The sequence below is a fragment of the Sebastes fasciatus genome, chromosome 16 (assembly GCF_043250625.1).
Source record: "Sebastes fasciatus isolate fSebFas1 chromosome 16, fSebFas1.pri, whole genome shotgun sequence".
Taxonomy (NCBI): Eukaryota; Metazoa; Chordata; class Actinopteri; order Perciformes; family Sebastidae; genus Sebastes; species Sebastes fasciatus.
In genome coordinates, this window is record NC_133810.1 from 25,249,424 (window position 1) to 25,267,022 (window position 17,599).

At 42.6% G+C, this 17,599-nt stretch overlaps 1 protein-coding gene across 5 annotated transcripts in view; it reads left to right on the plus strand.

The window, feature by feature from the left end:
* The window catches only part of specc1 (sperm antigen with calponin homology and coiled-coil domains 1), an 82,324-nt gene that overhangs the window by 30,795 nt on the left and 33,930 nt on the right, over positions 1-17,599 (plus strand). For all 5 annotated transcript variants that reach the window (XM_074609880.1, XM_074609879.1, XM_074609881.1 and 2 more), the window contains 2 exons: positions 12,290-13,857; positions 16,755-16,962. In XM_074609880.1, coding sequence (XP_074465981.1) covers positions 12,290-13,857; positions 16,755-16,962 — 1,776 coding nt within the window. The remainder of the gene's footprint in view (positions 1-12,289; positions 13,858-16,754; positions 16,963-17,599) is intronic.

The window sequence follows — 17,599 nt, forward strand, 5'->3', positions numbered from 1 at the left end:
CGGCTGCTGATGAATTGTCACTGTAATATATTGTCCAATAACAGTGGGTCTATTTTCAGGCCTACAACTCAGTCAGTTGTAGCCATCCGGGCGCAGGATTAAAGGAATGTTAAAACATGTTTGTGTGGTGAGGTAAAATAGCTTGTTGTGACTTTCACATGGTCGAAAATGGGAAATTTCACACACTTGGTGGTTTATCCAGAAGTTTGATTGGAATGCTTGTAGGTAGCTGTAATGTTTGAAGATGCTGCCAAGAACTTGTAAGCGGCGGATGCTATCAATCTAGCAGTTAGCATGTTGTCATTGGAATAACATTGTTGTTTCTGTTCACACTGCAGCACAGCAACATTAAGTTTTTATTTCTTATGGGTGCTGGTACAGAAACCTAGCCAGGGGCGAATCCAGGATCAGATCCGATCTTCAGGGGGGCTCAGCCCCTAATGAGAATGTGACGTGTACAGTCAAGGGCATAGTTTTTGTTTCAACATTTGAGGGGACACATATTAAGCGGGGGGTCTAGGGGCGCTCCCCCAGGAAATTTTGGGCATTAAATGCTTAATTTCCTACATTCCGGATGAATTTTTATGCACATATTTATGCCCTTTCTACATCAAGTTATGGTAGAAATGTCTGTATTTATGTAAAGGAAAACACAAAATTCTGGCGCCAGGTGATCTATGGTAATAACGACCAATCTGACCCAATGATCTCTTTTATTTGCTAATGTTTCAACTTGTGTTTTTAATCTGCGCCACCATGAAAACAAAGAAAACATACTTATTAATATTAAATTCCATTTCTGCCCTATTTGTTACACACTGGTCTTTTAAAGATTTTTTTTCTCACCTTCTTTAGGACTGTTTTATGTCTGACATAAATGTAACTTATAATTTACTTGAACTGGGTACTTCTACTTCTGATTTAAGTTTGTGTTCTAGATATTTTTTTAAAGCCCCTACACTGTCACCCACACTTTCACTTAATCTACCTGACTAGTGGGTGTGTACAGACTCTACTTGATTGACATCTCCTTGACTCTCCTGTCAGCATTGATGCATCTGTTAGTGCAGGGAAAGTAATGCCTTTGTCACTCTAATTGGTTCCATGAAGTTTTGAAATTCCCATCATAGCTTCATAACTTCAGTGGCCACCAGGCAATAGTGCCTCGGGCCAGTTGAGACAGAAAGCCGGTGTCATTGGAAGCTTGGTGACGTAGTGACTTCTTGCGGGTTGTATAACAAAGCTAATATGATAGCTTTGTTCAATAACCAAAAATGAGCTGGTGATTTTTGGAAAAAGGTAATTTAATTGGTATCTACTTGCTAGTCCAGATAAATGCCACTTCAGTGGCCACTATGCAACAGTGCCTCCATAGTCCATTGTCCATAGTTAATTGTGATTAATTGCAAATTAATCGCACTTTTTTTATCAGTGTATCTAAATGTACCTTAAAGGGACATTTGTCAAGTATTTAATACTCTTATCAACATGGGAGTGGGCAAATGTATTATGTATTATGCAAATGTATGTATATTTGTATTATTGGAAATCAATTAACAACACAAAACAATGACAAATATTGGATATAAACATGGAAAACTCAAGCCCAACAGGCAACAACAGCTGTCAGTGTGTCAGTGTGCTGACTTGACTATGACTTGCCCCAGACTAGCATGTGATTATCATAAAGTGGGCATGTCTGTAAAGGGGAGACTCGTGGGTACCCATAGAACCCATTTTCATTCACATATCTTGAGGTCAAAGGTCAAGAGACCCCTTTGAAAATGGCCATGTCAGTTTTTCCTTGTCAAAATTTAGCTTAAGTTTGGAGCGTTATTTAGCCTCCTTCTTTCCAAGCTACTCTGATATGGTTGGTACCAATGGATTCCTAAGGTTTTTTCGCATCTACAGTCTAGCTTTAAGAAAAAAAATTGCGTTAATGCCGTATTCTCGCGTTAACTTTGACAGCCCTATTCTTTACATTAGCTTCCCTTCCATCCAGACGGTACCATGGCTGGTAGCAATAGGTTTTTCTAGTTTCATATGATGCCAGTATCTTCACTCTTGCTAAAAATCGCAAGTTGTGATAATGTGTTAAAGACATTAGTGGCGTTAAAACGAATTTGCGTCAACGTGTTGTTGTCACGTTAACTTTGACAGCCCTAATTTTTACTTATTGGTGTTATTTTAGCAGCTTTCTGACAAATGTATCACAGCATTGAACTTCTTACACTGATGCTAAATGCTTATCTGTCTAGTGAAGCACTGATTCGTTGTTCCAGGGGTCACGGCTCCCACTCAGAGCAGACTTCAACACCACTGGGAGCAACAGGACGGACAGAATGTGGAAATACGTAGATCATTGTGCTATCTCAACACCATATCAGTGCAAATTGACGTAGAGCAGGGATTCAACATGAGGAAGCAAGTTTGTCCAACTTGTGATAACTGGGACACTGAGGAAGTTACACCAGTCATACTTTCCAGTGCAGTTAGGAGTTGGTGCAGTAAACACACCAGCCAGTCCACAGTGCTTTGTGTTTGCAGAGGGAGGCGTGTGCTGTTTAAATGTCCTGTTTGTGTAACTGGAGACTATAGCCTAGACATCAAAGTTGGTATAATTTAGCCTCCAGGCCTGAGCTCATAAAAATCACGAATTTATGGTTGAGCATCTGACAATGCGTGTATATATTTGACATACTAAAAACACTTAAATTGGATGTGACATGTAAGCCACTAAGCCTGTGATCGTGTGTTCAATGCATACTAAATCAACCTGATATGGTTTGTGTGTCTGTGCTATGGTTCGTCCTCACTCTGGGAACAGTAATCCTGGCCTTTCAGTGGATGTAGGCTCTGTAATTTGCTATCCAGTAGTGTGAACAGCAGCTTGCAGAAAGATCAGATAATTTTCTCTTTCTGAGAGTAAAGTTGAGAATACTGGGTGTCATCTTGTTGATTATGTGTCTTTGTCCAGTCACTCCAGAAAGTGGCACAGCGGAATTCATTAACACATCCTCGCGAAAAAGTGCTGTTGAAAGCTTGGTGACATAGTAATTTCTTGCAGGTTGTATAACACAGCTAATATGATAGCTTCTTTGGTTCTCTCCAAGGTAAGGACAATCAAGACGGTATGAATTCCCATGTCAAAGTTCACCGTACGTGAAAGCAATGCATGAATTTACTTTGCCTTGTCTGAAATTGTGCTTTTCTAAAGGCTGGTGTGACTGAGCCCTTCTGTAGAATCAGTTGCCTCTCTGTTGGTTATGTTTTAAGATAGTGGTTTCCAACCTGGGGTCAGGGCCCCCTTCAGATTTGCACATGTATAACTAAAATCATAACACATTTGCTGAATAATTTATACAAATGTCTGTATACACAATTATTTAAAAAAACATTTCTTTGCTACTTAGTAGGCCACATTCTGTTTAAACCCAGTATTTGTGCTCAATTGCAGATAAAGATCAGGCTACAATAATATTATTAGTATTATACTATTTGTAGAATTAGATTCCAGTGGTGGCTGCGTAGGATTTTTTCCGACTCGTGTGATCCAAACAACCACAGTTTTAAGTTGTGGTCAGTGGAAAGGGAGCCACAGTACCCAAGTGTTGCTTGAGATTAGAAGCTGATGATGTATTTTTTTGCAAAACCCTATTTACGGCTTCATCTTTCCACAGAATATGTTTTTTAATCCTTTTTGTGGTCTATCCAGGAAAGTAGATCACATCTTAATTCAACATAAGTCTTGTAACATTTATTCCAAAGGTATAAGGCTAGGATGGAAATCATCAGAAGCTGAAAACGTTTAACAGTACTCGTGTACAACCTGTTACCCATCACACACGCTGATCCTATAAACCTACAATCATGTAAAATGGCATATTATTATTCCTTCAGTGAGTTAAACTGTTTTCCATTTGGAGCATAAAGAAATTCTCCCTATCACAGCTCTCCTGGCCGGCTCACGGTCCGCGCTACTGGATATCTCAGTGGGGTATTGGCTCCGTAAGTAGTGTAAAGCAGAGTGGATCAGCATAAGGATGCTGTGTTAAAAGCCTTAGCATGCAGGCCAGTCAAAATGATTCAATCAAAATGATTAAAGGAGCCAAAGAACCCAGGCCAAGTGGCCCTCTGTGGCTTGCCAGCTCTCATGCTGCAGTTTCATGCTGTGCTGCAGAGGAAGCACAGAGCTGTCCACTTCTCAGGCAGAAACCAGCATCTCTGCTTAAATACACAGTCAAGTCTTTTTTTAAAGGCAGGGTGGAAGGTTTGCTTGCTCAGTTGTAGGCACGATTGATTAACATGCCGCCTGCTGACAAGAGAGTCACAGCAATGACATAAGGGTGTATTTCTGCACATTAGTCAGTCCATATCCAGCCTCTTTTTAGACTAGTCGTCACAACCAAAATATTTTCTTTAATTTGCTAAATTTTAATATTTTCTACTAACTGAGAAATATCACCTCAACTACCGAGCACTCAGCCACCGTCTCCTCTCATGCATTCTGCGTATCAGCCACTGAAACAGCAAACCTTCTCCTGACTCCCACCATTTAATAACCTCCACACAAATACTGGTATTCTTTAGTACACTGAACTCTTTTATGCAGCTAAAGTTTTGCAGTGATGTGTTGTAGAAGAAGATGTGTATATAGAAGACATTTAACTGTGTTATCTGATGATATTGTACAGTAGCACCTCCATTCAGCTGATGGCAGAGGGGAAGATCTTTTGTAATAAAGAAAATGCTGGGCAAGAAGGTATGCAACCAGCTCATACCTATTTTATGTTATTGGTGAAAACCAGTGGGCAACCTCTGAGTCTGAGATGTGAAGCCAACGTGGAAGTGCCTTAAACTTGCACTAGAAGTCTATCAGAAAATGACCCTACTTCTCACTTGATTTATTACCTCAGTAAACCTGAGTTTATGGTCTCAGTTGCTAGTTTCAAGTCTTCTTCAATACAGCATGATGTTCATGTAGTAAATTATGGTCCCATTAAGAGTCAAATAGACCATAAAGCAGGGTATGCTTTAGGGCGTGGCTACCTTGTGATTGACCCGTCGCCATCCCGGCATTGTCTGGTCTGGGAGTTGTCCGTGTTTTCGCCTTAGAGCTTTAACCCTTTCAGAGTTGTTTCAGTTCATGAAAGTTAGTTAGAACCTTTTTGATTGCCTAAAAATGTCTTATTCAGCGTTCGGTTTTACTCAGCACTTAGTTTTACATGGGTGATGTCACGGTGACTACGTCCACTTCTTATATTCTGTCTATAGTAAAAACTAGGTTAGGTGACAAAATCTAATCTAATCAATTATACGGGTGTGAAAGTCACAGCTTGTTGACTTTTCTTCCAATGAATCTCAAACATTTAGCCAAAGATTTGTTTTATTTTGGAATCCGTTGATGCTGTGATGAACTTATCCAAAGTGCAAACAGCCATTCAAATCCTCTGTGTAGTCGGTCTCTAATGACAGGTGTCAGACTGTTGTCAGCCTCCAGTGAATCTCTGCAGCTTTGTGATATAAGTATATCTGGTTTACATAGCTGACTAATGCAAACACAGACGCTGCTCTTCCTACAATAAATCAGATTGCCCTAGTTTTGCATTATCTGTTTGCTTATTTATTTATCTCCTTGCATATGATGTCATGTCCTAGACTGGAAGCAGAGTCAGAGATTCCAGCTGCTTTTTAGGAAATACAGTGCAAGATGCTGTATTCACAAAACATGTCATCCTTATCACAAAATACATTATTAATCCAACTTGTGTACCATGATTTTTTAAGATGTGTACAGTACCTTATTACAATGAAAGAACATTTTATCCTCAACAAGTGGTGTTTTTCATGGTTTTCAGTAGCACATTGTGCTGTTGTGATGCAGCTTACCCATCCAGGCTAATCTCTACCCAGTCACCACGGCAGTCATGGAGCCTCGCTTCTGTCTATCTTCCACTCCAGTAAGAGGAAAGGAATGCCTGCGAGTCCCAGTGTCTGGCCGATGGGCGCCTGTTGACCTATTTCATGCCCTGACAGTTGGACAACAGGAAGGCCAGAAACACCGACTGCGTTTTCTATCTCTCCTCTCCACTTCCACCTGACTGAAAAAAACTGCAAACCACATTTCCTGGAACACAGAAGGGAAGACAGAGTGTCAGCGAGAGATTCCCATCCAAAGCTTTTGTTTGTGAGAATGACGAGGGCAGTGCGTCATTTCAGGTGCCAGCTCTCTGACACTTGACCACCTGCAGTCATTAATTCATCATGACGCCTCACCCATGACCCTCCTGTTCTGTAAATTGAAGACTCTGTGCACTCTGCTCACTATGCACTCTGTCACCTCTTGGCTGGCAGGCAGGCCGGCTGCAGTTAACTGGCTGGCGCTGGACGCCATCCAGCCACACGGCTCCTGCTGTGATTTGAAAGCTTATCTTCATTAGAAAGAAAGAAGCCAGCACAGTGCATTACTGTGATCAGGGAGCCGACTTCCCATGGAATAACTGAATGCCTTTGGAGTACTGGAAGTCAGTCTGTGTAATTCATTTAGATAAAATGTAAACAATCATTTGCTCAGTCTCCTCAGTCAGGTTTATCGAAGTTGGCAGCAAGTCTGTTTTTACAGCTACTGTCTAAACACTGTCATTGTACATGAAGAATCTTCTTCAATCCATAGTAAGCAATTTTCTTTAGCATTTTTGAATATAAAAATACTTATCAGTGACAATGTTCTCTGTCATTTGGAAAGATTCTCTTCTCTTTCTCCAAAGCTGGCATTTTGCGGTATTTGCACTTTGCTATCGATAAGAGCTAGACTCCTCAGACTGCATGAGGATTTATTCCTTGCTAGAGGGAAGAAAAGCTCCTCAGTGAGCCAGTTAACTGCCCATTCCACTCCTTTTCACTGATTTATTGCTTCTCGGAGGTAGCTATAAATGGTCTTGGATCTGAGCCGGCCTATATCAAAGAGAGCACTAAATTAAGACTAAGCTAACTCTGTCTTAACCACCTCGGTCTTGGGTATTTTAGTTTTGATTTGTGAAAGAAAGGTTTGCACACCTAGTAGAAGTAATACTCTGTGAAGAAGACCATAAATAAATGAAGCTCTTGTTCCCTCTTGGACACAAAAAACAGTGTACAAATTTCACTTAATTAAGACTGACGAGGCTGAATAGTCAGACTACTGTGATGTAGCGTGTGGACTTTGTGATGGGGCGGACATTTCATTAGTAACTTTATCCCTCTCTCCTTCTCTGCTGCCGTTAAGAAAGAGGGTGATGTCAGCGTCACTCTGAAGGCTTTGCAACATGTGTCCAAGTATTGTTTTTCTTGTTTAGTTTAGTTGTTTTTTTGGTTTGGTTGTACATTGAAAAAATTGTTGTTATCAATCAGCTACACATGTGGATGCTGTTTTGTTTTTTTATTCATCAAGGAAAACATTAAGCAGGCAATGTAATTCACAGTGCACTGCTAAGCGTTAATGCACCACATTCAATCCTGGGAGTGTTTTACAGGTGGCCACTGAGCAGCTCCACCAGAGCAACGGGAGGTTAATTGCCTCTTTCAGGGACACCTCAGCTGTAGTGTCCGAGTAAAGGCCCAGACACACCAAGCCGTCATCAAAGAACTAGCGGCGATAAAGGCCGGCTGTTGCATCGCCTCACGTCGCCTTTGTCTTGGCCGACAAGTTGCATTTGAACACACCGCAAAGACTACAACCAACTGCCAGTTAACATGTACGTTCTGCGCCTGCATGAGAGGAAAATATCTTCCACACTAGCAGGCGGCAGTAGTCTCGTCTGTATTTGTCATTCAAAAAGGGAAACCGGAAGACCGAGTACTGCGGATATACAAACCGTTGTTATGATACATACATGAAATAAAGCGGTGTTTGCCGACCATTTTCACACTAGTCACTCTCACCGCTTCATTGGGAAAATATCCGTGTATTGGAATGATCAGATGACCGCTGATTCAACATGCTGAATCAGCCGAAAAGCCTCCAACACGGACAGACTAGAGTCGACGGTGCAGGACACACCGCAAAAACTAGACCGATAGACGCTCACCGACGGCCCCAAACTGTCCGACGGCCGACTGTCGGCTTGGTGTGTCAGGGCCTTAAACGCTTCTCTCCGTCTCTCTTTCTTCTGCTCTTCAATCCAACATCATCATTTTGTTCAAAATCAAATACTTTAAAGAGACGGTTTCTGGTGTCTTGTTATTAGTACTCCCATCTGATCCAGTGCCGTGTTCAGCCACAAGTTGACAACTTTAGGTATCCGTGGTCTATTTGTGGTCTCCTCCTGCCCTCGTGATGTCAGTTTAAGTAGAATCTAATCTCAACTCTTTGTCTCCTGGCAGAACCAGGCTCCGTGTCTGGCAAAGTGGGCACTTGATGATGTGAAAATTGAAATAATAAACAATCTGCAGCCGCTGTGTTGGTCTTGGAAGCAGGTTGTTTGACTGGGGTGGTATTTTTTGGTGGTATCTACTAGAGACATACTGATACACACAGCGGTGGCCAATATGAGCTTTATAAAACAATATTGTTTTTGGTCTAATATTGTTTTCATGGCCAACTGTGGGATTGACATTTTTATAATCTTTCTTTCTGGGAGTATGTCCCAGAAAGAAAAGATCATAAAGAGCTTCTGTAACTATCTGATGCTGTATTCTAGTGGCTGTTTCTTCCTCTTCAGGACCCTGCTGTCTGTCTGTCTGTGTTGCTGCCTCCTGGCATCTAGTCTGGTGTCATTTCTGTGTGCACGTTAAGCAGCTGTGGTGATGTCATGGTTAAAGAGGTGGGCGATCTAAAAAGATGAGTGAGTTCATGTGCTCCATCTGGGTTAAATTCACCAAGAGGAAAACAGAATATGAAGGAGCAGCAAATGAAAGGCTGTCCTACAGTTCCACTCCTGGCATCACTCATCCTCGTGGGAATGGACTGATCTTAATCACATCGGACTCCTCTCTCGCTCTGTAACAAGGACCTATTGTCTCTGTCTTTATTGCCACCTATAACGAGAATATGACCAGTGGCCATGAAATAGACACGAGCTGTGAGGTGTTTCATTCTTTTTCAGCCCTTTCTGGATGATGCTTCTTGTAGTGCGTAGTAGTAAGTAGTCATTTATAAAACACAGTGCTGATTTAGTGTTGTTAACATCTTCCATGTGACAGTACATCATTTCGGAGTGCATGCTGTCCTCATTCTGTCAGTCATGGCTTCATCCTCTGTGAAGTGCACAGAAAAGTCACTGTAGATTTTGAATGGCTCACTGAATCTTTGTCAAGTGCAACTCTGTCCAGCAGCAAATTCATCTAACTGATTGGGATGAAGTGCTGCATTTTGTTAATGTGAATTTAAATGGCCGCATCCCTTCAACCCAAACTGGTTTTAAAGTGGCAGCATACAGAATGTTTTTGGCATCATTTAGCAAAAATTCCATAATAACCTTTCAGCATATTGTAATTCAAGTGTTCTGACAGAAAACTAGACTTCTGCACCTCCTCATGGCTCTGTTTTCAGACTTTAAAAAATCTAGCCTGTGATGGGAGACTTTGGCCAATCACAGGTCATTTCAGAGAGCCAGCGTTCTTATTGGCTGTTCATTCAACAGAGGCAGCTGTCATTCACTCGCAAACTCTGATCAAACTGTCAAACTAAGCAGCGCTGATCAAATATGAATTAATATTCTGTTACTGTAATGCCTATTTCTTGCCTCAATTGTTTTCAGAAACATCTTCTAGTGTACTGTTTAGCTGTAAAATGAGAAAGTTTGCCCCGGGCTGGTGTAAACAGTACACTACAAGATGTTTCTGAAAACATTTGAGGCAAGAAATAGGCATAACAGTAACAGAATATTAATTCTTATTTGATCAGCGCTGCCTAGTTTGACCGTTTGATTCGGAGTTCGCGAGTGATTGACAGCTGCTCAGAGACGGCAGACTCCAGCTCGGAGTCTATCCTACTGGATATAGTGATTTATAAAATAACCTTTTTTGAATCATATTTGCTCCAATTCTACCAACTGGAGCTTTAAAGAGTAGCTTTTAACTGAGAGCCTAATCTCACTGACATTCAGAGCTGACAGAGCTTAGTGTCATTCTGCCACTCTTCATTTTTATGGCCCCTGGTTTCCTTCAAAATCCGAACCATGGTTGTTTACTCAACAATATTAGGTTATCATTTGCAAACCCACCTCGCTTTTTCAACCACAGCTGCACACTCGGGGAATGTTAAACGGCTTTGTACCCCAGAAATTGTGCCAGTGTTGGCAGCTCCTGCCACAGTTGCTAGTTTATTCAATAAGGGGATAGTCTATGCAAAGTGCCTATCAATGGCAGAGTACTTAAAGGGCCCACAGGGGTATAGGATTTCCATACCAAACTAGGCCATTTGTTTGTGGATTTTGCGTGTGTGTGTGCGCTGTAAATGTGTGCACGTGTTGCTCATGGTGATGCGCCGTCTATCTCGGCACACAGGCTGTCTGTCTAGTCTCTGCTCTGTGGGTTTGATGATGGTGTGTGTATGTGAGAGACACAGGGCCGTTTTTGTCTGTGCACTGCTTAAGCTGCTTTGTGCCCGAATGCTCCACGTGCACAGGGACCTTTGTCATCCTTTGAAACAAGCAGCCCCCTTGTGTCCGCATCGCTGTTTGCTGATGATTGGAAAACAAACAATAAAACGTTTTCAGGCGGGCACCCTGCTCGCGCCGGGCATCAGTTAAATACTCTTCATATTTGAGAGAGAGGTCTGGAAAAGGCTCACGCCAGCAGCGACCCACGCCGATGCCTTTTGAAATGCCACAGTTAAGCTCTGCTGCAGCGATGAATGACCACAGACGGCAGTGCCAGGCAGAACCTCTGTTGTCCAAGCAGAGAACAATATGTGAATAGAGTACAGTAGTGACCAGCAGTAGCATGAAACTGCTGAATAATACAAGCATCTGAATGTGACACACTGTCCATTCAATTAGAGTCATTACATGATGTTAACAAATCCGTGGTCCCAGCATGTCTGCACGCTGATTCTATTAACCTTCCCTTTTCAATGTCAAGCGTGCTATATGGTAATTATACTGAGAAAAGTTTTGAATATTTCCTGACTGTAAACTGGAATCTGTGTTGTATCACCGCTGGCACCATTTGCAGTCTAAGTGGATCTTTATGTTAATTTGATTAATCCAAATCTTACAACTAACACATTTTTACTTAAATATTCTGCTAATGCTTGTATTGTTTTTGTAAAGTTGCAATATTTTATACTTGGGCTGTCAAAGTTAACGCGTTAACGCGTTAACGCATATTGGTTTTAACGCCACTCATTTCTTTAACGCATTAACGCAATCTGCGATTTTTAGGTTGTAGTGGGCTCAGTTTTAAAGCTAGAGTGAAGATACTGGCATCATATGAAACTATAAAGCCTAAGGAATCGATTGGTACCAACCATGTCATACTAGCTTGTAGCGAAGGCCAGGCTAAATAACGCTCTATATATGTCCTGAATTGGGGTGAGGAAAAACTGGCATGGCCATTTTCAAAGGGGTCCCTTGACCTCTGACCTCAAGATATGTGAATGAAAGTGGGTTCTATGGGTACCCACGAGTCTCCCCTTTACAGATATGCCCACTTTATGATAATCACATGCAGTTTGGGGCAAGACATAGTCAAGTCAGCACACTGACACACTGACAGCTGTTGTTGCCTGTTGGGCTGCAGTTTTCCATGTTATTTATTGTTATTGTATATTTATGTATATCTTTTATGCTAAATGCAGTACCTGTGACGTTTTTTGGACAATATTTGTCAATTTTTTGTGTTAAGTGATTTCCAGTAATAAATATATATATAAATATATATATATATGTACATTTGCAAAAAACAAGCATATTTGAACACTCCCATGTTGATAACAGTATTAAATACTTGCCAAATTTCCCTTTAATGCACATTTTGAACAGATAAAAAAGTGTGATTTTATTTGCGATTAATCGCAATTAAATATTTTTTTAAAATATATTTATACTTATTAACAAGGTTTTAAGACTAACTTTAAAGGGATATTGTGATAGTATCCTATTTGGGTATTCTATAAAGCCTTTATGACTCTTGATAGGAGTCAGTCTGCTGAAGTGTCTGTGTAGCTGAAATAGAGATTATATTTACAGTTATAAATCAGACAGCTCCATCAACTGCTTTGTGGATGGTCTATAGTAAATGCTGATTGGATCATTTAGGTACTTGAACACTGTTTCAATATGTCCTTCTGTTTTGATCTGTGTTGCAGGTGCACAAGCAACCAAGAAGTCTGGTATCCCAGGTCCAAGAGACATTCCTTCTACCATAACAAGAGACCGCACCTCTCTGAGGGACCAGCTCAGGAGCTCTACCACTAAGAAGATGGTTTCCAGTGCCAGCACCTCCAGCCTCTCCACCCTGGCAAAGCAGACACGCAGCTCGACCAAGTCCCGTGGCGATGCGGAGGGCCAGGAAAGGGGCCTTCTGGAGTGCCAGGTGAAAGAGCTCCTGGCTGAGTCCAAGGCCAAAGACTTGGAGATCAGCAATCTCAGGATGGATTTGCAGCGCTGCAAAGGTAAAGCCTCCGCTGCTTCGTCTTCACCCTCACCTCACTCTGTCTCATGGGAAGAGTCTGCTGCAGAGCGAGAGCAGGAACAGGTGGCGGAGGCCCTCGTGCTGGTTGGGGAGCTGAGGGAGAAGAACGGGAAGTTTCAGAGAGAGCTGGCACAGCTTAGGGAGGAGAACCAGGGGCTGAAGGAAAAGCTGATTTGCTTGGAGGACTCTCCTGTCTCTAGTTCAAACAAAAGCTCCCCCTCCAAGCATTTGGTGAATGGTCTGCCCTCAGACTCCAACTCCGCTACTCCGCAACAGGACAGTCTTCCTCCTTCTGCCAGCCCTTTCAAAACCTCTGTCTCTTCCAGTTCTGACATCACCAAGGACTCACCATCACCTGACTCCTCAGAGTTTGAGAAGATCCCATCATGTTCAGAATCAGTGAGCAGCGGTGTCAGTGGGGAAGCCTTTGTGGTGGGGGCAGTGACCAACGCAGGAGGGAAGGATTTGTCGGTGCAGAGTTTGACAGAACAGATTCACAAGATGGAGGAGAGTCACCACAGCACAGCCGAAGAGCTGCAGGCAACTCTGCAGGAGCTGGCCGACCAGCAACAAGTGGTGCAGGAGCTGACGGCTGAGAACGAGCGCCTGGCTGAGGAGAAGCGCCTCCTGCAGACCTCACTTCAACAGCAGAGAGAGCGCCTGGAGGTGGTGGCCCAGAAGAATGAGACGCTCGCTGGCCGACTTCAGGAGCAAGCCCAAGCACAGGCCCAGAGGGAGGAGGAGCTGGGCAGCCAAGGGCCTCGGCTGGCCGAGCTGGAGCAGAGGTATGCCGAGGTGGTCGAGAGCTCGCGCTTTGAACGGGAGAAGCTGGTGGACATCCAGCAGCAGCTGACAGGCAGCCTGCGGGCTCTCGAGGAGGAGCATCAGGAGGCCCAGGGCCAGGTGCGTTGCCTTAGAGAGGAGATGGACAGGCTGCAGGCCCAGCTGGACAGAGAGCTGGAGGCCGGAGGTCAGGCAGCGCAGGCTGCAGAGGAGCAGAGGGCGACGGCAGACTGTCTCAGACTGGAAAACAGTAGGCTGAAAGCGCAGGTGGACATTGAGAGGCAAAAGGTGGGTGAGCTGAAGGCCATGCAGAGTGCCAGTGACAGCACTGAGGTGCAGGACTTGCTGAAAACAGCCCACGCTGAGAGAGACAGGCTGGAGGTGGAGCTGACAGAGCTGAGGCAGGAACTGCTACAGACCCAGGCTGAGACTGAGCATGTGCAATCCACAATGTCCAAGGTAGGAGGGGTGCAGGGTTACACCTCAATTTCTTGGGATTATATTGATATATGATTTATTGCACATTTGTTGTATGTGTGTAACATACAGTATATACTCTAAAAAGAGAATACTGAATGTTAAAGATATTTTGCTGTTTAAGAAATACTCAGATGGGAATTCAGCCAGAATGTGACAAAGGAATTAGTATTTATCACAGATTATAACATGTTGTTTGTTTGAGACAATATTTGCAGACAAATGTTGTCGGCAAAGATTCAGATGGATCTATTTAAACTGGACAACTCTCTGTTGGCAAGAGAATGGCTCTGCACAGTACAAACTGTTTCCACTTGGTTGCTTCCATTGTGTTGTACTAAGTGGGACTTGAATTATAATGTATGTGACTCACTGTTGAAACATTTTGTTATGTTGGTGAGCTCATTAGTTGTCTTGTGTTTGACAAAACTTTCAGGAATTCCCCAAAGAACAATCTCTCCATCCACATTTACTGGAAAATGTGAAAAAGCAAACTCAGCAAACTGATTTAGAAACAGTTTGAAAGAGAATAGATTTGAAAGAGACCAGAATGCTACAGTTATACGTCTAGTTATAGCTGTATCATCAGTCAAACAATTAGCTCAGTCACCTCTTATTGAATGTGAACATGACGACCCACATTTTCCACAACAGTTCAAACATGACCATTAAACAGGCTTTACAGCTGGTACTGGGTCCTCTTCTTCACCGCCACACTACATGAACTCATGTTCACTCAAATAGTTTTTGTATGATTCTCAGTAGTCACTTTGGTTTTTCCCTTCAACACTACAAACACCAGAAAGACTGAGGCTGTGTGGGTTCGGGGTCATGTCGGTGGTTGTTGACTCCAAATTGAGGCGTGTCACCATCAGCTTAGTGATGTCGTCATTGTTGGACTGTGACCGCTGTGCCAACAGTAGGGTGGTCCACCAGTGTGTGACCCTCTGAGTCACACTCCTGTTCTCTGCCACATGGGTGTGAGGGTGAGGCCACTCCATAACTTCACTCACGAACATCCTAATCATTTAGAGCCACATGGTGTCAAAGGCAGAGGGTCCTGCGTACAGTAACTACATAATTTACTTATTTTAGCACGCTATGCTCACAGAGATCTGCTTTACGGTGCCATTTCTCAGCACGACAGCAATCCTCATGGTACACTGACTTCAACTTGAGTGTAATTCAATAGTTAGAGCAATGAAAACATTGATGCAGTCAGATCTGATCCAGACTGAACCCTTATTTCCATGAGTCACTGTCACCTTGCATGTCAGTATTTGTACCGTGGCCAAACGCTCTCGTGTAAACAGCACTGTGACTCCAGCATAACTGCTATAACCATTTATTACCAGTCACAACCCAGTTGAATGTTTACATGTGTATACCCTTATTTCTGTGTGACTTTTATCATAGTTGAAAAGGGGCTTTACTAAGTGACAGATGTGGAAGCTTGGGTGGAAAAATCTATTGCCTGAGCACCAACAATCCAATGTGTACTAATTTACAGTAGTCACATTGGACATGATGCAATGCAGTAAGGCTAATTAGACTCACTATGGTTGTTTTTATTTTTTACTACTCGATAGTAAATAGAGTTTGCTTTCATCAAATCAAACTACGGAAACCATGAGAGGCAAGTGAGGAAAAAAAAAATCTAGTGATCCATTTTCTAAGTCTGATCTAAATAGTTTTCTCTCCCTGTGTTTATGACTTAAAGCTTCAGTAGGGAGAATGTTTTTGGCATCATCGGGCAAAAATCCCATAATAACCTTTCAGCATATTGTAATTCAAGTGTTCTGAGAGATAAATAGACTTCTGCACCTGGCTTTAATTTAAAAAATGAATTTAAAATCTAGCCCGTGACGGGAGACTTTGGCCAATCACAGGTCATTTGAGAGAGAGAGCGTTCCTATTGAGCGTTCCTATTGAGCATTCCTATTGGCTATGATCCAGCTGGTGGGCAGGGCTTGGTATTTTCTCAACTGTTCTCAACATGGCTGCCGGATCACAAACCTCTTCATTTTACAGCTAAACCGTACACTACAAGAAGTTTCTGAAAACATTTGAGGCGAGAAATGGGCATTACAGTAACAGAATATTGATTCATATTTGATCAGCTCTGCCTAGTTTGACCGTTTGGCGGAGTTCGCCAGTGATTGACTTGTGGCTCTCATAGACAGAAGCTGGACGGCAGACTCCAAATCAGCTCTGACTGGTTGTTTTCCTCCGGTCTGTGAAATCATGCAGATGCCATTAGAAGCACCAGAGGACACAGAGGTGCATGATTTTTTTTCAGATCACCGGTCTCATGCACTACTGTCAGGATATAATGACCGTTTTATAAAAATAACTTTTTTTTAATTATATTTGCTCCATGTCTACCCACTGCAGTTTTAAGTCATAAACACAGGAGGGAAAACAATTAAGATTGGACTTAGACAATGGATCACCAGAATATTTGTTTTCTCACTTGCCTCTCAGGGCTTCTGTTTCCAACAGTACCATACCAGAACATAATTATCCTGCTTTAATTACATTTTGGTGAGTGGTTTCCTCACACACCCTGCTTGTCTTCTACATCCAGCCCTCAAGGACACCTAGAAATCTTGTCTTGATACAGCTTTTTTTTTGTGGAGTAGCATCTTTTATCTAATCTTTTGAAAGATTGAGATGTAGAAAAGCACCGTCAAGATCAAATGGAAACACTGCACCGCAAAGATGTCTGGAAGATATCATAAATGATCCTTTATTGAGCCAAAGGTGACTCAAGTGCTTTCCATCTAATTAGCACAGTGACACCTGGCAGTTACATTCATATGAAACACTGCCTCAGTTTTAACCCATTTCTGTATTCATAATCTCACGAATGCACACAGGTGGAGGCCAAGTGCCAGCAGGTTCAGGAGCGGGCCGAGAGGAGGGAGCAGGAGCTCAGCAGCCGGGTGACTTGCCTGGAGGACGGCGGGTTCATTGCTGAAAACCAGGTGAAGGAGCTGAAGGAGACCATCTTTGAATTGGAGGACCAGGTGGAGCAGCAGAGGGCCGTCAACTGCCACACCAACCAAGCCGTCCTGGACATGGAGAGTATGTATTTTTCACCTGCTGTTCGGTTCTCTGTGGAGTCTTTTAACCTGCAAATGCAATGAGAAATCAGTCAGTGGTTTCTAATATGTAGACTGCCCCCATTTATGTAAATGAGGTGGATAACATATTACAAACGCCTCCAAAATGACCATAAAGTTGAAAAGATACCTCTTTAAACAGTTACAACAAAACAGAATATTTATGTAGGATTTATTCCAGGGCTGTCATATTAGACCGCATTACTTTAAGCCACGTGTCCCTTATAACTATCCTTACAAATTGGCAACTGAAGGAGAATCAAAATGATGCAAAAATGAGGGCACACTGTAACACATCTGTCTCTGAGTCGCCATTAGTGCAGTTGGCAAATGTTACATGGCTGGATACACTGTTTTTCCACAAGCTGTTATGAATCATGGCAGATGAGATACTGTAGGTCTGAAACGAATTATTATTGCAGTGATGAGATATACTTCTAGAAAGATCTAATACTGTCCAGAAGTAACTGTTACTTGTATCAGAGCCATTATGCTACAGATGGGCTTCTGCTGTATCCTCACCACAGTGAAAACGGAGCAGTTTAGTTGTAAATGCTGTGTTTGGTTACTGCGATTGTGTCTATACATTAGACCTGCGG